General features: G+C 40.2%; 3 protein-coding genes across 4 annotated transcripts in view; 1 reads left to right on the top strand and 2 right to left on the bottom strand.

The window, feature by feature from the left end:
• Window positions 1-4,672, top strand: part of cog5 (component of oligomeric golgi complex 5) — a 68,226-nt gene extending 63,554 nt beyond the window's left edge. For both annotated transcript variants that reach the window (XM_062443547.1, XM_062443548.1), the window contains exons 18-22: window positions 488-725; window positions 926-1,002; window positions 2,663-2,789; window positions 2,924-3,003; window positions 4,020-4,672. In XM_062443547.1, coding sequence (XP_062299531.1) covers window positions 488-725; window positions 926-1,002; window positions 2,663-2,789; window positions 2,924-3,003; window positions 4,020-4,146 — 649 coding nt within the window. In that variant the 3' untranslated portion in view covers window positions 4,147-4,672. The remainder of the gene's footprint in view (window positions 1-487; window positions 726-925; window positions 1,003-2,662; window positions 2,790-2,923; window positions 3,004-4,019) is intronic.
• Window positions 4,673-4,678: 6 nt separating this feature from the next.
• On the bottom strand, window positions 4,679-7,865 carry ndufa5 (NADH:ubiquinone oxidoreductase subunit A5). The gene is made up of 5 exons (XM_062443550.1): window positions 7,799-7,865; window positions 6,118-6,162; window positions 5,874-5,990; window positions 5,711-5,776; window positions 4,679-4,880 (listed from the first exon to the last, which is right to left on the bottom strand). Exons 1-5 carry the CDS (start codon window positions 7,817-7,819, stop codon window positions 4,779-4,781), a joined length of 351 nt encoding a protein of 116 aa, XP_062299534.1. The 5' UTR covers window positions 7,820-7,865; the 3' UTR covers window positions 4,679-4,778.
• Window positions 7,866-9,732: 1,867 nt separating this feature from the next.
• On the bottom strand, window positions 9,733-22,717 carry aebp2 (AE binding protein 2). Its single transcript, XM_062443738.1, has 8 exons — window positions 22,137-22,717; window positions 13,045-13,282; window positions 12,711-12,818; window positions 12,430-12,616; window positions 12,204-12,328; window positions 11,903-11,970; window positions 10,266-10,379; window positions 9,733-10,175 (listed from the first exon to the last, which is right to left on the bottom strand). The coding sequence occupies exons 1-8, from the start codon at window positions 22,658-22,660 to the stop codon at window positions 10,163-10,165; spliced, it is 1,377 nt and encodes a 458-aa protein (XP_062299722.1). The 5' UTR covers window positions 22,661-22,717; the 3' UTR covers window positions 9,733-10,162.
• Between the last annotated feature and the right edge of the window lie 254 nt (window positions 22,718-22,971).

Genomic DNA, 22,971 nt, shown 5'->3' with positions numbered 1-22,971 from the left:
AAGGCATCATAGATAATCATGTACTATGAAGTGCAATATTCATATTTATTTGTATTGTGTGCAATACATTTGCTACTACACAAGTACCTATGTACTAAGTGCTGTGTATGTATGTTTGAACTTGTGTGTCCAGAACACACTCTGTCTCCTACAGCTCCAGTTTGGCTCAGTAACACTGTCTTTGTTCCAGTGCTCTGATTTAATTATATTTATTTTCCCTGTGTGATATTAACTTGAATAAGTCATTATCCAGAAGCTTCATATGAATCGCTGTGTTGTGAAGAAACTTCTCATTAGTGACTGACTGAGTTTGAGTTTTCCCATCCAGCAGCTGTTTACAGAACAAAAGAAACACTTCAGTTCATAACAGACGCTACAGTTTGAAGAATATTCCTCATAGAACGTGAATAAGATGTTGTGGCTCACACTGCCTGACTTTTGTGTGTGTGTGTGTGTGTGTGTGTGTGTGTGTGTGTGTGTGTTGCAGGCCTCTGTCCAGCCCCGATAAGCCAGACGTTCCCTGCTCTCTCTACATGAAGGAGCTGCAGGGCTTCATCGCCAGAGTGATGGCCGACTATTTCAGACACTTCCAGTGCGTGGACTTCATCTACGAGAGCACCGAGTCCATCGCTAAGAGAGCCATCGAGCTGTTCATACGCCACGCCAGCCTGCTGCGCCCGCTGGGTGAGGGAGGCAAGATGAGGCTGGCTGCAGACTTTGCGCAGGTTAGGACCTACTTTCTGAGGCGGATGTTTTGCCAGGCTCCTTCTAGACTGTCCCGTCTGTCCTGGACGGTTGACAGATGATTCAACAGTGCCAACGAGGTCCTGGCTTAACCACACTGAGATGCATGGCTGGGTTTGTTTGCTCATGCTCAGTTTTGTGTGTGTTTGTGTGTGTGTGTGTGTGGGTGTGTGTGTGTCAGATGGAGATGGCTGTGGCTCCTCTTTGCAGAAGAGTGTCTGATTTGGGGAAACCGTACAGGATGCTGCGCTCTTTCAGGTGTGTATGTTAAAATATAATGGAGATCAACACTCACATTCATATTGTGCACATGGATTTGATTATAAAGAGTTTTTTTTCTTGTAGAATTGTAAGTAGAAACAGTAAGCAGTTAGGATTAAAGGTTCATCATAGCAGGAAAAATGAGTTGTGCCACTTGTCTCAGCACAGGTTTTTATAAGTTATCATGATCTGTTCTGATCATCAGGAAAGTCATTTTTAGCAAAGATCTGCAGGCAACACTGTGTTCTTTAACAGCTGTTAGATCAATGCAGACACTCTAACAGCATTCTGTAACAAAGCTGGTAGCTGAATCTGAAGTCTCAGATTTCACCCAGAAAATATTTCTAATTTAATTTCAAGTTTTTGGTCTTAATATGATTACGATATATATAATTGTATTGTTCCATTCAGAAACACACTTTTGTTCTATTAATTGATTCTCCATCCTTAATCACAGCAGGTCTGTACAGCTCAGTGTCAAAGTTCAACCAATTAGCACAAATACAGCGTTGCATAAAAACTGTGCTGTATCAGCCGTGCAGGGTGTGGACTCATCTCTCTGTTAGACTTCTGATTCTAATCTCAGACAAACTCAGACAATTAAAAAATGACATTTAAAATGTTCCACAGGTTGTGTGTCTGTGCACTATAACAACATTTAGATTATTTTCTGTACTTTAACCTTTATTGTTTAGGTCAAAAAACGCATAAATCACATTCTTTAAGCCTTAAATGTTATGACTCCTACAGTGGCCAAAATATCCAAAAACGGAAATATTTCTAGAATGATATTTTTTTGCAGCTGCTACACATTTTTTGCACATAGAGGGTGTTAAAGGTTATCATCAAGGCTGCCATCCCTCACTTATCCTTACTTAAATGAACAGAAATAGTAATGGCTGTTATGTTCTCATTTTAGATAACAGAAGATTATAATATAGTATGATTGTGAATGTATTTTCACTGTAATTGTATCAAATCTAAAGAAAACAGGAACACAAAATATATTTATGGTTCAAAGTTTGGTATAGGAACTAATTAATTAAATATTATGTTTAAGCAGATAATTTACAAATCACATATATCTTTCATTATTGTTGACTGGTTTCAAAGCGTACATCAATATTTAGATAGATTTCCTGTTGACACAAGCTTCAAATGCCCTTTACTTTTAAAGTTAAAACTCCCATTTAGACTGAAGAGTGAAACAGGCCAACATGACACTGCATTACATTTCACACAAATAATACGTCTGCTTGAATACTACACATTCTAAAACACACATATGTGTTAAATACATTATCCCTGCATTCACAAAGTACTACTGACCCTCCGCTGGCATCAGTAATGACAGAATAAATAGAAACACTGTGTGACTACATGAAGTAAAACACATTTTCACTTTCTGATTGAGGAAAATCCCTGCACCCCTGCACTGACACCCACAGGGGTTACTATGGTTACCAACTGATCTCACAGAATTATATAGATCACTTATTTATAGAACTCGAGGTTATTGCTTTTTTTTCTTGCCTGCTCTCAATCAGCTGTTTACCTTTTTGAATTATTGCTCAAAGCTCTTATTTACTGTCACTATAATAAGACCAGCTGTGACTGATCTGTGTGTGTGTGTGTGTGTGTGTGTGTGTGTTTTCAGGCCGCTGCTGTTTCAGACCAGCGAGCTGATAGCCAGCAGTCCAGCTGTGGGAGACCTGATCCCCTACAGCACCCTGCTGCACTTCTTCTTCACCAGATCTCCATCTGAACTCAAGTCACCTCACCAGGCCTGTACACACACACACACACACACACACACACACATTCTCTCACAATATTCATATCATAAACAGGTAATTACAGCATGCCATTATCATTTGAGGTTGTTATTATACTAACTAAAGGCTATCATCACTCACAGAGAGCAGAGTGGTCCATCGCTCGTTACTCCCAGTGGCTGGATGATCACCCCTCTGAGAGAGACCGCCTCTCCCTCATCAGGTAACCCCACACATACAGTCAAGCCTCACCTGTCTGTAGGAAGAACACACATCCCATCAACAATGACCTTTAAACTCCTCACAATGAACAAGTGAGTGTATTTAATCTGAAACAGGTGTTCTTTAACATCCAGCACATTACCATAGAGAGAACAAACATGTAGAAGTAGTTTAAACTGTGGAGGATGATCAGCCTCTAGTGGTTAACTCTGAGAGAAGCATCCCATCATGCAACGGCCTTCATTTCTGCTGACTATCAACTTGCAGACAGTCCTGATCCAGTATCATGCTCTTTAGTTTGGGCATTTCACAGAAACCTCACATTTCAGTCCCTCAGCAGCTGTGAACATTCTGTACAGGAACACACTCTTCCATTAAAGTCAATACAAAGCATTGATCTGCCACAAATACCACACTGGCAGCATTTGTGAGCAGTTGTAGCGCCCTCTTATCTATATTTCTGCTAACTGTCACACACTTCAGACTGTGTATCATCAGAGCTCACTGGAACAACATACAAGAATCAGTCCAAAAGTAAAAAATCTGATGGAAGTAATATAGAAGCTCATAGATCTAACTGTATGATAAATGATTTCTGATTAAGTTTTTGGGGAAGGAAATTCTCTCAAAATCTGATAAATTGATGAACATATTACATGTAATCTTTATGTGGACATTGTCAGATATGCAGTAAGCTGTTATTATGCTAAATATGAGTTCTAATACTGAAGTGTTTGTCCATTATTGAATTGTGGATTTGTTCTTTATACATTGTGATATAGTATAGTACTATAATACTAGTTAATTAAATAGTCTTGTTTCTATATGTGGACTACGAATGTGTATTTGCAGCTGGGTTAATTTCCAGATGTGCTACTTTCTCTTTTTACGGTGTGTTTGACTACAGACCCCGTATAATGAAGCTGAGCTCTGCCTCATCCTCCCGGCATGATCATTTCCTTCCATCCAGTCTGAAATGTGTTCATATCATCATGGTCTCTGTGTGCTCCTCTGTAGGGGGGCTCTGGAGGCCTATGTGCAGTCGGTGAGGACTCGCCAGGGGAAGGAGTTTGCACCTATCTATCCCATCATGCTCCAGCTGCTGCAGAGAGCAACCAGTGGTGCACAGGAGGTCAGAGCCTGAGGAGGGCCATGACATGTGATGATAGTGAAGCAGCTGTGGGTGTTGGTTTATTTGTATGAAGGCAGAGGATAGTGTTTACTGGGATTGGGTCTAGCACTACGCACACTACAAATTTCCTCTGGATGTGTATTTATTACTTATAACATTTTTTACCATTTGGACTGAATCACTGACTGTGTTGTGCAGGGATAAATGGGATATTTAATTTTCATTTTACTTCTGATTCTAATTAGAGTGGAACCAGAAATGTGGGAGACTCCAAATTTAACTTGCAGGACCAAATCTGATCAAAGTAGAGACATTTTACTGTAAAAACTAATTCCAGAATGATTGAATATACAGATATCCAACATGTGTAAACCTGTAAAGACAGATGTGATGCTGTACATACTGTATTAACTCCCTGTATGGTATCTTTAAGCAGGTAAAAACATTTCAACAGTATCTTCATGTTCAGTACACAGCAGGCTGCTGTTATCAGGTTGATGACTGAATGTGAGCGTCTGTGTGAATAAATCTGACTCTTGAGAAATATTTGTTTTATTGTTTATTACTTCACTAGAAGCAGAGGTTTGGATCTCACACACACACACACACAGACAGTATGTTATCAGCAGTATACACAGGTGTATTCAGATGGGCCATTTCCATTGGTTGGGAGGAGGCTCTTCTACCAGCGGCTCCCACGGTTTCCATTCGGACATCTTCCTGGACAGAGCCAGCTCACACTCCGCCTGCAACACACACACAAACACAAGTTAACACTGATACAGCATCATGTGTACTATACTGCTTTTATAATCACACTTTGTTGTTCAGGTGACATGAGAAGAGGACGTGGTTAGCTTAGCTCAGTGGTCTCTAACCCTGCTCATGGAGAGCTACTGACCTGCATGTTTTAGGTTCTAATTACTAACTTGTCAATGGGCTTGATAACGAATTACTCATTAGAGTCAGGTGTGTTACAGTGGGGAGATACTTAAAACATGCAGGGTTGGAGACCACTGGGCTAAGCTTAACATAAAGACTAGAAACAGGTCCTGCTACCATGTTTAGAAAACAGGTTGAAATGATGGAGAGTAGGGCAATATATCAATATATATCGATATCGTGATATGTCATCAATGTTGTCTTTTCCTGCTTTTAAATGTTGCGTTACTGTAAAAATGTGTAATTTTCTGAACTTACCAGACTGTCCTGTTATTTACCTTTTACCCACTTTGTCATTATAACCACATTACTGATGATTATTTATCAAACATTTCATAGTGTAAATATTTTGTGAAAGCATCAAGAGTCATCTCTATATTATCGTGGCAATATCGATATCGAGGTATTTGGTCAAATATATTGTGATACTTGATTTTGTCCATATCGCCCAGCCCTAATGGAGAGTCATAATCACCAAAGACTAAACCTGGATCAGCTGCATCAGTGTTTTTTTTTTTGTCATTTCTGAAGTTGTCACAATGTTTACCTCCCTGATCCAGCTGGAAATATCAAACATGTTCACAATAATGTTGGTGAGAGAGTGCTGACAACATTAAAAGAATAAAACACCTACCTGGAAAATAACTTCTTCAATTTGTCCACAGTTGATCTTCTGCTCCAGCTTCTCTACATCAGGTTCCTGTGAGGAGACACATTTATATCACATGAACACACACACCCACGTACACACAAGCTTCATACTGATTATCTGCTCACTCAGCTGATCCGTCACTTACCGCTGTGACGTGGGCGAACCTCTCGCTGACCAGCTGCTCCGTGTACTTCCTGTAGGCGGCGTCTTGTGGCATGGTCTGCAGCGACGCCAGAATCTTAGTGTACAGAGCCCTGAGACGCTGAGAGGAGAGCAGTGTTACACAGCTGCTGGTGAACCATGTGTTACTCACTGTGAGATCCCAGTTTATCACTCATAAAACTGTGTGTGTGTGTGTGTGTGTGGTGCGTTCACTGTCAGCTGCTCACCTCATGAGGGTTTTGGGACACGGCCAGACCCACCAGGCCAGTCGTCTGGAAGAGAACAACAGGAGAGAGATGAGAGATAAAGTCTGAGTCATTTCATCACTTCATTAACCTCTGTCCTGATCTACTTTGTACTAACACCGCAGCACATTTTGCTCATTAGTGGATCTTTAACACAGCCAGTAATCAAACATGTACATCAAGTACTGGAACTCATGTTAATGACATTCAAATACACTCTATTAGGTACACCTGTGCAATCTAATTCAATTCAATACAACAGCTCTGCTATAAATTCTACTTTTATGAAGTTAATACTTTTTCAGTTTTTGGAAACATTTTACGGAAAGTGATAATTCTACTTACTGTTTATTACTGGGATTGTACTAAGTAGTGGTGGGATACTGAGGTGCATTATATTGACTGGTGTTCCTAATATTTTGTCCACCCATTAACATACATGAGGGAGGTAAAATATTAGGACCACCAGTCAATATAATGCACCCTAATACACCTCCATCACCCACTATGACCTCAATGATAAACAAAGTAAAATGTATAGCAGAGTTGTTGTATTGAATTAGATTGTATCTAATAAAGAGACCAGTGAGTGTACATCCTGCAGAATACAGTGTTAACTGCATTAAAAGCCTCTTTACATCCTGAATGGGACGACTTGTCTGATTAAACTTGGTTTTAACTTATTTATTGCTGCAATTATCAATTAATTTCATTATGAGTTCATCTGGTTAATTAGTTGTTTGGACCAGATAATGGGGAAATGCATATCACCATTTTTCCAAAGCCCAAGATATTCAGTTTACTGTCACAGAGGAGTAGAGACACCAGAACATTTTCACATTTAAGAACTCTGAATCAAAGAATTTTGACTTTTATCCAAAAAAAAAAAAAAAAAGACTAAATGATTCATTTGTTATCAAAATAAGAATTTCATTGCATTGTCTGAACCTCTGTGTTTTACCATATGACAATAACCTAGTTGGCAGTTAATTTAACACTGAACTAATTGATTTATTATTGCAGCTCCAGACTACACTGACATTTTAAACATTCACATCCTGAATGTGAAACTTGTTGTGAAAGCAGGAATCACAACAACAATCAGCAAAAAAAAAATCTGTTAAATGTGTACCTTTATATTTAATGTTACTCGGAACAAAAAGCGTCTAACGTTACTAATTCAATCATGAATAAAGCTAACGTAACGTATGCGTATCATTTCACTCCTATGATATATTAATACACAACAGAGCTGATAACACATAAAACAAGACAGTTAACTCGTGTAAAAACAGAACATATGAATAACTAGAATGACTTTGCTAACATTCAGTATATTACAGATACAGACATGCTAACACTCATTACTGCTGTTACTCAATTTAATAGTTACGCAGCTGTCAACACTTTGACGTTAATGACACACAGATAAAAGAGTAGATTTAGTATTTTAACGTAAACATGAAGCAGTGATATATTCAGTGTACGTTAACACTGAGTTACACAGCGGAGCTAACGGTACAAAGCTAACAGCTAGCAGCTAAACTGTGCGGAGAGGTTAAATAATAAAGAGTCACACAGTCATATCATAACTATAAATGCACATTAAAGCCTCCAGCTGTGATTCCTCTCACTAAAACACATAAATGACCTCTGCTCGAACCTTTTTCAGCAGTCCAGCCATCTCTGCAGGACACGATCCCCTCTGTGGTTTCCGGCCACTACATATGACGTAGCGTCGTAGTCTTCTCTCTCTTTTTTTTTTTTTTTTTTACTTTGTAGTTGTTTTTTTTAAAAGGTTTTATCTCATCATCTGCAGACATGAACACACTGTTATGCGTTAAAAAATAATTATGTTAATTATATGTATAGATTGTTCATAATAATAAAAAATGGAAATATTTTAACATTCACACTTTACTATTATATATTATATTAATGCTTTATAGTGTGCACTGCATGACTTTAACCCAGCTCATTATTCATGTCATTTCACCAGCAGCACATCTACTGTGTTATGTATTAAATACATTTGCCATTTTTAAAGCACATTTGTTAGACTGTGTGGTCAAATTGAAGACATGTTGAGATCAAGACAAACAATTAATGAATACACAAGATGAATGCATTCATAAATTCATTCTCTACCAGTAAGCAATCATATATTACTGCTCACATGAAGTAAATTAAAACAAAACTCAGCCAAAATATCCTGATTTAAGGTCTTTAGTATGAATTAAACTCTAAACCAGCTACAGCCTACATTTCCCATAATGCAATTCAGCAGTTTCTTTCATAAAGCACCCATAGGTCCTAAAATACCTGCCTGTGTTAGACCTCCAGTGTAAAGCAGGTTTGTTATGAATCTATAATCTCAATCCATACCTCGATGATGTCATCAGGGTGGATGAAACCAAACATCAATATGAGTGAAAAGTAAACAATAGCATATGAACCCTCTTCTGAGAGGATACAGTAAAATACACTCTACATTATTTGATTTATTACCTTTCATTGTTCATATGGACAGCTGAATATTGTCTTAATACATTTGATAAACAGTGAAGCTACTTTAAAAAGCGACGCGCATGAACGAAGAGGAAACTACGTCAAGCAAGTAGCAGAATGATTCCTATTTATACACAGTACAGTCATATCAAGTGTAGGTGACGTCTTATATACTGTATTTATATACTCTAACGCTCCAAAGCACAAAGTACTTACAGTGTGTTGTTCATGTATTTACTCTCTGCAGCTTCCACCTGCTCAGCCTGCTCTCTGCAGCAGCTGTTCATTAGGAGGCTGCAGCACACCTGATAATCAGGTGATACAATTTATTTCCACCTATCAGAACTTGTATAGATCCATAAATTCTAAACTTCCTGTTTCCACAGTCCAATTATAGTTCCAGTCTTTCTAACATCACATTTAAACCACATTTTGTCTTTTGATTCACTGAGATCATTTATGTCAGCTATGTCCTCAAGATTAGACTGAATTTATGACATCATCACAACAAAAGTCATCTCAAGGCACTTTACATACAGAGCAGGTCTAGACTGCCCTCTCTAATACTAAATAACATAACAGCAGCAGCTGTGTTGACCTTAAGGACAGATTCACATTTGTTCAGTCTGTCTTGAAGCAGTGATCAGATGGCAGAGTGAACACTGAAAGAATAGAAAATCCCCTCCACATGTACTTCCATTATAAGTGGACAATATCCACAAACATATATGTAAAAGTTGATCTGATGATTATATGAGGTTTCAGCATTCTGATGTCTTTAAAATGTACTTCTTATTTGTATCATGTATTAACTACAGGAGTCATGAGGTGATGTATTGCTGATAAGTCTCATGTGTGATACATTTGTATTAAATTCACCAGTGAGGACGTCCAGTGTGACTCCATATATATTATTATTGTTTTGATCATATATTCATTATAACAGAGACTTCACTTTTACACCCGTATCAGAGCAATGTGTCCTAAATTTATTGGGACACTGACTGCCATCCTGAGCCATTGTGTGTGTGTGTGTGTGTGTGTGTGTGTGTGTGTGTCACATAAATACAGTGATAAACAGTGTGGAGTTGGAAAAGTTTAATGACATCAAACAAAAGCAATGCCAGCTATATGCACATGACCATTATTATCAGTTTTTAAAACATCTATTTAAAACGTTTGGCAGAAAAAGGGGACGTCTATCTACAGTACAGTAAAAAATTCAAAGTATAAAAATATATTACAAATCTCAAGTATTTACAAAGACAGCGTCTCTCTACATGTGTCTACAGTTACACTTCTGTCAGTTAGTTTTCAGTCTAGTTGTGTTACCTAAAACAAGCAACGTCTCCCCTAAATGTCCTCAGTAAACTCAGCACCTAAACGCAGGCTTCACACAGCCATGAAACACGTCTCTACACTCCCAGGGTCCTCTGGGAGAGGGAGGAGCGGGAGAGGAGGGACGCAGAGATGGACTCGTGGTTAATAGCAGGAACAGACGGAGTTCCTCTGGAGGTGGTTAGAAGAACATCCTGTAACACAAATACAGAAGTTCAGACATCTTTATCAAGGTCAAACTAATGTTCAATAAGTGACGAAGCACTGGACACACACACACACACCTGTAGATGTTGGGGTCGAGGAGTACAGCTGTGTCTGTGGGCAGCTTGGACAGATGTACGACCTTGGTCTTCTGCTGCAGCCGGTCGCTCTCGTTCACCCACACATCTGGCAGCCTGACACACAGGGAGAGATTTAAACAACACGTTTACATGGACTGCATCAAAGCTCACATCTGTACGCTGCATCAAATATCATACTCATGTTTCCTTCTGCGTGACAAGAGCACAGCTGCAAAGCCTAGAGTGCTGCAGTAGATGTAGAGCTGGCTCTGTCAATGAGACTCAGACTGCTGTCAGTGTGTAGTATATATACAACCAGGAATATTAACCATTAATGATTATTTGTCATTAATAATTCAACTGATTGAAAATATATGAACTGATAATGCAGGAGAGGGATTATCTGCAGTACAGTGCTGCACCACCAGGTGGAGTCTCTTCCTCTTTGGTAAGGTTGGGTTACAGGTGTGTTTTATGATTGCTACACTAACTGTAACATTAACTCACCCCCCTGCTCCAACAAGAAAAAAGTAGCAGCATGTCTTCACCTGCTCACTGTGTCATGTTCAGTTGCTATTTGGCAGCTATGTGAGGCTCTCTAGTGTTAAACTGCTGCAGCGCTAACATCCAGAACAAACACCACTCTGATTACACATTTCAAACAAAGGAAATGTTCAAAGATGAGGAGAAATGAAGATGAAGATTTGTCTGCTGCAGCTGAGCAGCTGTTTCCAACAGCTGGACTAACATTAGCTACAGTGAACAACACATCAGTCCATCATGTCAACAGGTCTGCACATTAGTTTATATAGAAGCAGTCAGACTGAAGCATGTGTTTGGTGAACAATAGTTAGAGTTTATTTACAGTTAAACTGCAGCAATTCTGATGAAATGTTAATAGTTAAATATGTCTGATGTCATGAATGAGCTTTGGTAAAGCTGCAGCTGGTTGTTGAACAGACTGATCACAGTGAGAGCTCTGAAGTCATTATATTGTGTTGTTGAATTCATTATGCAAGTAACTTGGTGTTTACTTTCTGTTCTTTGAACTAATTATTATGTAGCTGACTGATTGTGTGTTGAACAGTTCACATCAGTGATGAACATGGTTTTATAATGGAAAACATCCAGTGTGTTTCATTCATTGTTAATAATTAAGTGATAATTGATTGTTAACATGGCCGACTATCATTCAAGAAACAGTTTCAAACTTGCGTTCATGTATGTAATGTTCGTTTACACTATATATATGAAGTCATGTCAGCACTTAGAGCTGGATAATTAATCTAATCTGAGCTGTGAGGTCCTGATCACACTGAGCAAACACACACACACTGCATTGTTTCGTGTAGCCTATAATTTAAAAAAAAGATGCAGCAAGCTGCTTTTTTAAATTGTTGCTAGGCAACCTCCGAATCATGGTAACTTGGGCTGGTAAAGTCTGACAGCACTCTGTCAGGATTCTGTAAAAACTCAGAGTGCAACATAAAAGCAGCGAGTAAAAAACTTCACTGTCACTGAAAACATTTCAAACAGCTGATCTGACTGATCAGGACCTCATTGTGTTTGGAGCAGGTCAACAAGGAGAGTGTGATCAGAGGTGTAGAAGAAGAAGAAGAGAGAAAATGATGACTTACATGTCCTCAGGTGTCCAGTGCAACAAGACCTTCACTTTCCCAGAGTCCTCTTTCCTCCTGGCTATTACCTGAACACACACACACACACACAAATGAATGATCTCTCATGACTCCACTACATTTGACTGAGGCTCAGCTCCCACTCCGCTAACCATTACAACACTTCATACAGTGCAAAGTGCAGCTTGGTGAACACACAGCTCTGTGCTCTTGTTCTACAAGCTTCTCATTCAGTGATGCATACTATATGTGGAGCTCTGCTGCACAGTGTGTGTGTGTGTGTGTGTGAGAGAGAGCTCACCGTGCTGTGGAACACCACACTGTGTCCGTTGCCCAGACTCTCAATGTGTGTTGCCAGGTTGAGGCAGATGGCTCGATGGCGGATGGCGTCCATGGTCTGAGCATCAAAGAAGTCGTGAGGTCGAGCTGCAAAATCCAAAAGTCATTATGAAAATGAATCATTAAAACTTTGTGTGTGTGTAATGATGTGAAAATGAAAAGTGTGTGTGTGTGTGTGTTGTACTTACGGAGGGAGCGTTTGTGTTTGTTCTTCATTTTCCGTCTCTTGTTGAGGCCGGCTTTGGACGGAGACTCCTCCTTCACTTTGCCCTGATTGGACAGTTTGGAGGAACCCTGCGAGCTGAAGTGAGTGGGGACGTGTCGAGCCAGCCCCCCCTGAGAGGCAAACGTGGCGTTGCAGCCCCCCACCACACACTGCAGGAAGACACATATTACACAGTTCACACTATCAGAGTGAAGACAGGTACTGATGTGTGATATAGTGGACATGAGGTGTGTGTGTTCTTACCTTGAATGGTTTGTCTCCGCTGTGTGTCAGCATGTGTCTCTGCAGCCAGCTCTGACTGGTGGATGGTGTGTTGTACACCTTACAGCCTTTCCACAGACACACAAACACCTGCAACACACACACATTAACTCAACTCTCTTGATATTGTACAGACAGGCCTGAGCTGTCACAGAGTTTCCAGCCAGCAGTTAACATCTGTCCACTGATTCCAACATAAGCTTTCATTGAATGATGGCTTCAGATTACACTCTAACTCCAACTGTCAGTCTCCACCTTTCCACATAAACACACACACACACACACACGCAGTGTAACATGACGAGGAGACGCTCACCCCTCCTCTCTGTCCATCCACATGTGTGGCTCTGATGTGTTCGGCCAGGTCGGGGCTGCTGAGAAACAGCAGCTGGCAGTGATCCCAGCAGCACGTGTAGCTCAAGGACTTGCCGCCCGCCGCCGCCGAGCCGCTGCCGCTTCCCGCCACCGCGCCCCCGCCGTGCCCGTTGAGCATGGCAGGGGTGGAGCGGCCGCTGGACGCCGTGCTCTCCATGTCCATCAGGGTGCTGCTGATACTGGAGAACACACATGAGAGAGGAGTTAGACACACACACATTACAGAGGAGGATTGTGGGTTATTGTGGGATGTCATATGAGCAGATATAGTCATGGTGTGATGGCTCAACACGGACACAGTCATCAGCTTTCTAACAGTCAATGATTCCAAATCAGCAGCAAACACATGTTGAATAAAGCCACTAAGAATCTCTGGCTTGTTTGGGTGAGATAAGAGGTCAATATTAACACAGTGATGCAGAATGGGTGAGTCAACACACACACACACACACGGAATATGACTGAAGACATGTGTGTGTGTGTGTGTGTGTGTGTGTGTGTGTGTGTGTGTGTGTGTGTGTGTGTGTGTGTGTGTGTGTGAGAAAAACAAACATGTCACTAGAGAAGAAAGAACTAGTCAAACAGTGTACGAGAGTGTAAGAAATAAGACTGCAGTTATGTTTAAGTCAACACATGTTAGAGTGTAACAGATGCTGAGTCAGCAGAAACAAACAAGTGTAATAAAAAATACTAAAGATTCATTTGAAGCTATTTTAAAATTCTCAAAAGTCTCATTCCGTGTTCAGTCTCAAAAATCTATTAACATTTATTATTTCTTAGCTTTTACACCACTCATTGTTGGAGAACAAACAGCTACTATCACACAATATCATGTCCTATTTTACCTAAGACATGAAAATATAACATAGCAATAATGATTGAAATGTATTAAAAAAAAAAAAAAAAACAACAACTTTGTAGCACCTATACAAAAGTATAATATTTTATAATGTTTGTGCATTTTGGGCCACTTTACCAACATTAACAGGTCGCTTATGAAGGCAGGACATTTTTTTTAATAATTGATATTTATGTTTTAAATGTTATTCATTAGTTTATTATTTTACATGTTGAAATGACATATTAAACATTTATCACTAACTGTTTCATGTATTGAAGTCTAAAGCTCATTGCAGCTGTTTATGAGGCTGATGAAGCTTATCAGTGTTAATAAAACAACGATTGTTCAGTTTTATGAATATCATTAAAAACAGCTGATAGCTCTCTGTGTGCTGACATCACTCATCTGTTGATAAACCTGAGGTAGACTGATTGATAGGAACAGTAACAGTTATCACACACTGTATGTTTTAAGTCTCAAACTGGACTTCAGTTCATTTTAACGTTTTCTCCACTGAACTGAAAGTAGCTCATCACAAGATAACTGGAGCTCTTTCACTTTAACCTGAAATCTGTGTGTGCGTGTGTGTGTGTGTGTGTGGGCCGAGCCAATTGACCATCTGCTCTGATCAATCTGTCCATACTGACTCTCTGTGGGGGCTGAGCTTACACATCCTACGAGAGGACTAAGCCCTCACGTTTACTGTACAACACACACACACACACACATATATATACTGAGCCCACCAGCATCCAGCTGCCACTCTGCCGTGTGGGAACAAAAGTAACACTGAAGTCTTCCAGCTGCCACAACAGAAGGATCAGTAACAGTGGAGAAGCAGCCAAGTGGGCATTAAAGCAGCCAGTGGGTTATATTTTCTATTTTTAATAAACTTTATCTCCTCAATCAGACAATTAACACAACGCTGTCCAAACTCTCCTACTGGAGTCTGAAATACATGGCTGATAAATAAATATGTAGTGGAAAGTTCATTTAGGAGTGGAGCAGCTGTAGTGGATGAAACCTGATGATTAAATCTGTCATTGAGTTATTATGTAGTGGCTCTAAAACACTGATATGGGTGATTTCAGGTGAGTTCATTAGGCAAGCCAGTTTATCTATAAAGCACATTTCATACACAGAGGTAGATTCAAGCTGCTGTACACACAACACAAAGTTAAACACCACCACGGTTTCCATCAGAACCCCTGCTGGGCCTATACAACAGGGATAGAAACATTTTTTTAAAGTATTTCTGAACTCAAATGTGTTAGGGAGTGTGTGTGTGTGTGTGTGTGTGTGTGTGTGTGTGTGTGTGTGTGTGTGTGTGTGTGTCAGTGAGGCAGCAGTAACTATCCAAAATCAGGCTAAGCAGGCAGAGAGCAGGAGAGTTTCTGCCAAAAACAAGCAGTGAGAGCAGGGGAGACAGCTGCTCTCTAACAGCTCTGTGTGTTTACAGCAGAGAGCAGGAGGGAAGACAGAGGTCTCACTCTGCTGCTCTCTGTGCCAGCGCTGTGCTGCGTGATAACTACAAGCTGCTTCTCCTTATTTAGATTTTGTCCTGGACATTACTAAGGAGGTCTCACAGGGTTATATTGCTGGTCATATATTCAGGGCCATGTCTGAGTAGAAATAAGTAATACGATGTTAAAATCTATTTATGTGGCTCCATGGCAACCAGGGTAGAGATTTAAGAAAGAGGATAATGTGGACTTTGGTTTTGGTCAGTAGTCTTGTGGCTGAATTTTAAACAAGTTGCAGTTACCTGATAGTGTTTTTAGGAAGTCCTGTCACAAATCCAGTACAGTAATCAATTTTGCTGGGGATGAAAGTATGAATCAGTTTTTCCAAATCTTGTTCTGTCATGAGTTTCTTGACATTTACAAAATGCTGATTGTGTTCTTGCTTTTACATGACGCAAAATCACAAAGCTGCTCTCTTTGTTTTCAGTGTCTTGTCCTTTAAGTGAGCAGCAACCCTGAGCCTCTCATGTTTGCTACCAAATTAACTCTTTTTCTTGTTTAACTGCAAGAAATCCAGTTATTAATTTCCATAATGACTCTACAGGACTGTAGTCATTTAAAGAGAGAGCTAACTAGAATCGGAGTTCCATCAACGTAACTGTGACAGGTAAGGTTGTTGTCCTGGTGGATGTGGCCATGTAATGGCGCTTTTCCACTACACAGTTTCAGCACGACTCGCCTCGACACGGTTCCTTTTCCATTACAAGAAAGTACCTACTCAACGTGGGCGGGGTCGTCATAGCACGGCTCCGCGAAACTGCTGTGACTTCGTTTTAAACGCAACACAAAACACAAACAATGGAGGACATGGAGGCAGTGGTGTACTTGCTGCTGTATTTGGCTTTCTGTCACACACAAAGCAAGAAAATTGAGCCGTATGGCTGTAACTATGGTTGTAACGCTGCTGCCGGTATTTAAAAATGCCGGGTTTGATTCTTGTGTGGGACGGCTCATGACGCTTCCAGCGACAACTACCAATCAGCAGCCAGCAGTGTGTCGACGTCACATTTTAGTACCGGCTTGGCTCGCTTGGAACCTCACCAGAGCAGGTACTAAAAAAGGACCAGGTACCAGGTACTTTCCCTAGTGGAAATGCAAAAAGAACCGAGGTGAGTCGAGGCGAGTCGTGCTGGAACGGTGTAGTGGAAAAGCGCCATAAGAGCAGGTACAGGTTAAACAGAAGTAGGCCGAGGACATGTTTTGAATTATGATGAAATAATTTCCCTCTCCGAGTATGATTAAGCCATTTTAAATTGCTCTAGAATAACTAACACGGTTTTCCAGTCCATGTCAAAATAAACTGTCATCAACGCTACAAAAGATAAGATCTGAAACACTGAAACTGATACTTGCCTCCATCACTATTAAAACAAATACCATTTAAAGCTTTTATTAGAGACATCTGTGCTGTGATTGGCACAAAGACCTGATTGAGACTTATCAAAATAGTCATTTAAAATCAAGAAATGTGTTCATTTCTCTATAATGTTGCTTAAAAAAGGGTGAGTTTGAGCTGGGTCAGCAGCTGCTGGAGCCCCAGGCCACAGAGTGGAGGGTCACAGCAGTGGCTGACCTAAAGTAAGTAGTAGTACAAAACAAGGTGGCAGTTACAACACTTCCTCTCCCTGTGCTTATCATGCTGTGTTATGTCAGGTTATTTGCTTCGTGAGCTGATACATGTCACTTCTTCCATTTCTAACGGCGTCTCTCTATTGGACGGTTGTGAAAGAGTTGAGATATGCTTCAGTGGAAATTGGTTTCACATTGTGTGTGTGAAGGCGTGGCAAAGAGCAAGGACAATGATGAGCTGAAACACTGGACTATGTAAATAAAGAAAAAGGTCATATTAACACTAAAATGGTATAGTTCAATAAGTGTGTGTGTGCTATTTCAAGCTTTCACTGTCACGTTTTGACTCTAACACATGACACCTTGGCTAAGGACTCTAAAGCATGTCAGCTTTCAGCTGTTGCCACTGTATTCTTCACACACATCACAGTAATAAGTCCACACTGTCAGACACTGAGACCCTCCTTATTTACTACACAGTGCTCTACATTACCCTCCTCGAGTGTCAGAATGCTGAGTGTGTAAATATCTCCTCTATATTTTGCCCTCAAATATTCCACCATGGAACATAAAAGTGGTGTCCATAGTATGTACACTACTGTCTGCTCCACATTTTAAAGATCACATGACTCTATAGCTGATGGTGACGACACAAAATGAAGGATGATTAGTTAGTGTTTAGTGTTTATTATACAGGAAGTAGTGAATGAGTGAATAAGAGAGTGACGTCAGACGCAGCCTGTAGCTCAGTCTGTTCATCTCTTTAAACAGCTGTGAAGTTATGGTCTGTGGTATCAGCTCAGAGGACTCTGAGGAACAGAACACATATTTTGTCATCAGACTAAGCAAGAGGACAACATGTTACGACTCCTGTGAACATACTGTTCAGTGTTATTGTCATATAGAGCTCCAGAGCCTGTCCTAAGGATCAGTAGAAGTGCTGATCCAGGCATATTTTAAAGGATGAGTATCTGCTATAATAAAGCTGATCAAATGCTCTGCGTCTCAACACTATTTCATTCTTATGATAATAAGAATTAAAATTAGAGTGTGTGATTGTAAGCAACATGAATTCTGACATCCTGGTAGAGAAAACCCACATATCCATATAACATCTGGATGGATGTAGTAGTAGTGTGGTGTTAATGCTGTCTTTATAACTACTTTAAGAGCTAAACAATGAGTAGATGTGTTGGGTGGAGCAACAGGAAATGATCAGCAACTGTTTAACATGATTAAAACTGCTGATCAGTGCAGCTTCTAGCCTCTCCACTGTGAGGATGTGCTGCTTTTACTTGGTTTATATCATAGTACGCTAAATATTTTATAAACACCTTAACCCTGAGAAATTCAGTATTCAGTATCAATATTACATCGATAGTGATATTTTATAGATATCAAATTTAAAATATGGTAATATGTTGATATGGAATTAGTGTCTTTGCCTGCTTTTAAAGGCTGCATGACAGTAAATATTTTATTTTCTGAGCTTAACACACTGTTCTATTATCTGCCTTTATCCACTTCGTCATTTTATCCACATTACTGATGATTATGTAGAAAAAAATCTCATTGTGTAAATATTTTGTTTAAGCACCGATAGTCATCCCAACAATATTTTTTAAATATGGATATGGAGGTATTTGGTCAGAAATATTGTGATATTTGATTCTGCTCATATCACTCAGCCTTACTAAACACCTGCCCTCATATATAGACTATTAATGACTGGATGAACTCATTAAAAAGCAGGTTAATATGACATGAAATAATAGTTACCAGTAAATGGCTTATGAGGATGTACAGTAACACACTATATATGATGTCACTCATTCATGTCAGTCACCTTCTACTTTCACACCCAAACTTCTCACAAAAAAGGAAATACCCGTCAACGTAGTCATCCTGTTACCGTGTCAGAACACATTAGACATCAAAGAAATATCAAAGAGAAATGCAGACGGAGGATTATCGTGCTAACACGGTTAACAGCAGGTGTGTGTGCTGCTCTCATCTGCCTCTCTTCTATTATTCACTGGTTCAACTGCAGCAGTGTAGGTGGCAGTGCGGTGACTCAAACCAGTGTGGTACAGGCTGCACATGTTGTGATGATAACCGCGGGATTTCCAAAAAACAGGGGGGGGGGGGAGACGGTCTGTTTCCCTCCAGATGACGGCAAATGTGCAACTAACCTCAGCTGTTTCAATATGACACAATACACACTGATGCTTTTAATGGTTCAAACAATAAGCACATATAGAAACACTGTAGAGTATTTCATTAGAAAAGAGTCTGTTACATTTCCTGTGATCAAACTCAATGTCAGACTGTGAGCAGATGAGCAGTGTGGACTGTGCTGGTAATCACACTAGCTCATTTAGCAGCAGTGTAGGTGTGTTAGTTTCAGTCGTTTCACACCTGCTTTTTATCATTGATGTTTATGTTGTGAGCGTAGTGACATCAGTTCATTCTCAATCTTTTTACTCTGTCGGAGTCTGGAGGGAAAGTTCAGAGAGTCAGAGCGTGTTTGTGCACACGTACACACCTGTTCAACACTCAGCTTTATTATCAGAACTGGTCAATAGAGATCAAATAGGTTTGGTGTGTCTCTAGCACTGACATGACTTTACTGGCGGGAAACTGACACTTTGATGTTAGAGTGTTGCTTCATCAAGGCCTGTCACAATAACTACTTTTGTATGATATAATGATAATATAATAGCATTATAATTTAAGGAGGGCATTACTGGCTTTACTTCAGATACTGCTTTTGTGAAAAGGGGCACATACCAAAGAGGTTGGGCAACACTGGTTCAATATTAACTAATTAATTGTATTTTATAAGCTTATACTACTAAATCATTGCAGTGAGGTGACACATCCAATATTTCCCTATGAATTGTAATGGAATAGAAGTATAAAGTAATATTAATGAGACCTGTCTACTACTTTTGTTGGATGATATATTGTCTCAGAAATAATCGTGATAAACAATGTTATTGTCATTTGAAGATCATTTTATACGACTGATATGGGTATTTGGGTAAGGGGGGGTGGGATTGGAGAGTGGGCAGACTGTCATTATGGTTGGGGACAGAGTTATTTACCTTTAATTCTTCTACAGTCTCCACTCAGGACGTACACAGTGAGGAATGGAGGACACTACTTGTTTAACCAATGTGACATGAATAGCCTCTTAGCTGCTAATGTGAAGTGTGGCAATACTGACGTCAAAGGTCATGTCCATGTATCATACGATAAGTCCATATATAGACATGATGATGCTGATAATTACGTCATTATATGATAAGTCGATAACCTAATTATTATCAGGTCTAACTGTCATTTGTCAGCACTGTTTCTTATGAGCAGACACATCCACAGGGTGTAACAGCTTCTCTAACATTATGGACCACAAGCATTGATCACTTTATCACCTGGATATTTGAGATTAGCCAAAACTACAACAAGTACCTGCTCTCCATCACCTGTGATGACAGAGCAGAGAAAAGTCCAAACTAAGATCTTTTAACCTCAATTAGCTCAAACAAGCTGACCTCAGTGATAACCTGATGCTTCCCGCAGCTGTTTCCTGGTTTATTAAACCCCATAATCAATTCAAACTGCTGGAAGGACTTTTACCAGGAAACAGCTGCAGGAAGTGTGATGTTTGTATTAAAAAATACTCCCACATGGCAAACATCTGCTTTCTAACAACGGCCGCCTGCACGCTCTCTTCCATATTTACTTCCTAACCCTGGTCATTTATCATTATTCACAGAACTTTACAATTAAAACAAGATGTGATTATTAAGGAAACGCAACTTTTTTAGCATAAATAAATAAATCAATGGGGTTATGCTGATGACACTAGTAATTAAAACAAGGTTGGTGCCAGACATGTGCACGGACATCCATTGATGTCCTGTAGCAGCGGTTCCCAATATGGGGCTACAGACCCTCACAGGAGACCGCAGGATAAACATGAGAGATTGCAAATGATTAAGAGGATGTAAAAACTTTTTAAAAATCCCCCCCCAAAAAAAGTCTTTACTCATTTTTCGCCCTTCTGTTGTCCCCAAATTTTACATCTTCAAACACAATGCTGCCAAAAAGTTGGTGCCACTTTCCTGTGGTGTGTGTGTTGTTTAATACAAAGCAATGCAGTCAAAACCAAATCCAAATGAAAAGTGGAAAACATGATGGAAACCTGATATTTCTGTTTGTTTCATGTATTGACATGAGGAATGTTAGTGTCCTCATCACTCCACACAGATCTGATGTTTTTTGTCTCTTCTGCGCACATTGAAGCCACATTTTTTATATACACATCATGATTTATTCACTGAATCTGTTTCCATTGAATCTAGAATCTAGAACTTTTCCATCTCAACATAGTAAATACACTTTTGGCAATATTCCGACTCTGGTGTTTCCACTCAGGTCGATTCCAGTGTAAACTGAAAAACAGGTGGATGGAAACAGAGTATTAAAGGAAAAGAAAGTGGGAGGGGGATGTAATGTGGTAAACTGACCTCCAGGATGGCAATCATCTTACTCAAGCTGATGTGCCCTTGAGCAAGACAATGCATCCCTCCTGTCCTAACTGTACTACATATAGCTCAGGTTTTACTTGCATGTGGGGAAAGCAAGTGAACATGTCACCTTTATATGTTGACATCACTTATAAAATGTGTTATATTAAGCTGAAGTTTGATGTGAGGTAAAGTTTCTCACTGTTGAGTGTGGGGATCATAAATGGCCATTTAAACTGAGTTTAGTTTGTTTGTATTATAATTAATATAAATGAATAAATAAATAAATAAAAGAACAGCTGGAGATTTAAGATGAAAACTGATATTAAGAGAGACACCACTCTCCTGCAGACAGGTGAGTTATAATCAGCTAAATCATACACAAGCATAGTCATTTAAAGATAATAAAGAACTATATTTCCCGGCGGAGGAAATTTTCTTTAACATTTTAATCTAACACTTAAAAAACATTGAAGTTAGCTTCGTGTTGTGACATAACATAACATCTCAGTTATTGTATAAACGGCCTCTTCATACTACTACTACTACTACTACTTCCACAGACCTGTCTTCCGAATCCATCCGACTGAGCGGCTCTCCATCCGACGAGGTGAGCTCCACGCTGGCCCGTCGTTTGGTGCCGTGCTCGGGCTTCTCCGCGGTCTTTGTGCGGTCTTTGTGCGGTGAGGAGGACACGTTCTCCCCCTCTCTTTGTTCTTCTTTCAGCACCCGGGAGCCCTCTTGTGCGGAATCAATGCTACTCGCCAAACTCCCCTGTACGGGACTTTTCACCGGTTCAGATAGTTTACCGCCGTCTTCCCCTTCACCGTCGTCCCTTTCTTTGCTCGGTGAGGCCGTTTCTTTGTCGTCGTCGGGACCGGGAGACAAGTTGTCCCCGTGCTCCTCCGCCACACCGCGACCGCTGCTCACGTCCATTCTCACTGTGTTCTCGTTGTTGTCGCCCGGTTCCTGTTTGGGGTCCGGCACGGCCTGTCCCTCCTTGCCGGTTTCTGCCGTTTCTCCGGTGCCGTTTTGATCCGACGTCGGTTGAGAATCTTGTTCGACCCCTTCGCTCGTTATTTGAGCCATTTTCGAACAACGAGAAAAGCTATATTTGTGATGTTTGACTGGAAAAGTTGGCCCAGACTGCCCTTCTTCCTCCACTCACACTCTCCGCTTCAAGCGTAAAACACAGCAGGGGGTTTGTAGTGACGTCGGGGCTCCGCATGGCCAAAGCTCATCTATTCAGAAAGATGCACCACTCATTGCTAAATCCTAAACCTGCATTCACCTATAACTATAATATTAACTCAAACAGATTCACGTGAAGACAACAGTGCCTGTGAATAACACTTAACCTTATCACATAGTTTAGGCGTTATGTACGTATATCTTTTTGA

The sequence above is a fragment of the Scomber scombrus genome, chromosome 22, assembly GCF_963691925.1.
Source record: "Scomber scombrus chromosome 22, fScoSco1.1, whole genome shotgun sequence".
Lineage (NCBI taxonomy): Eukaryota > Metazoa > Chordata > Actinopteri > Scombriformes > Scombridae > Scomber > Scomber scombrus.
This window is presented reverse-complemented; position numbering and strand designations above follow the sequence as displayed.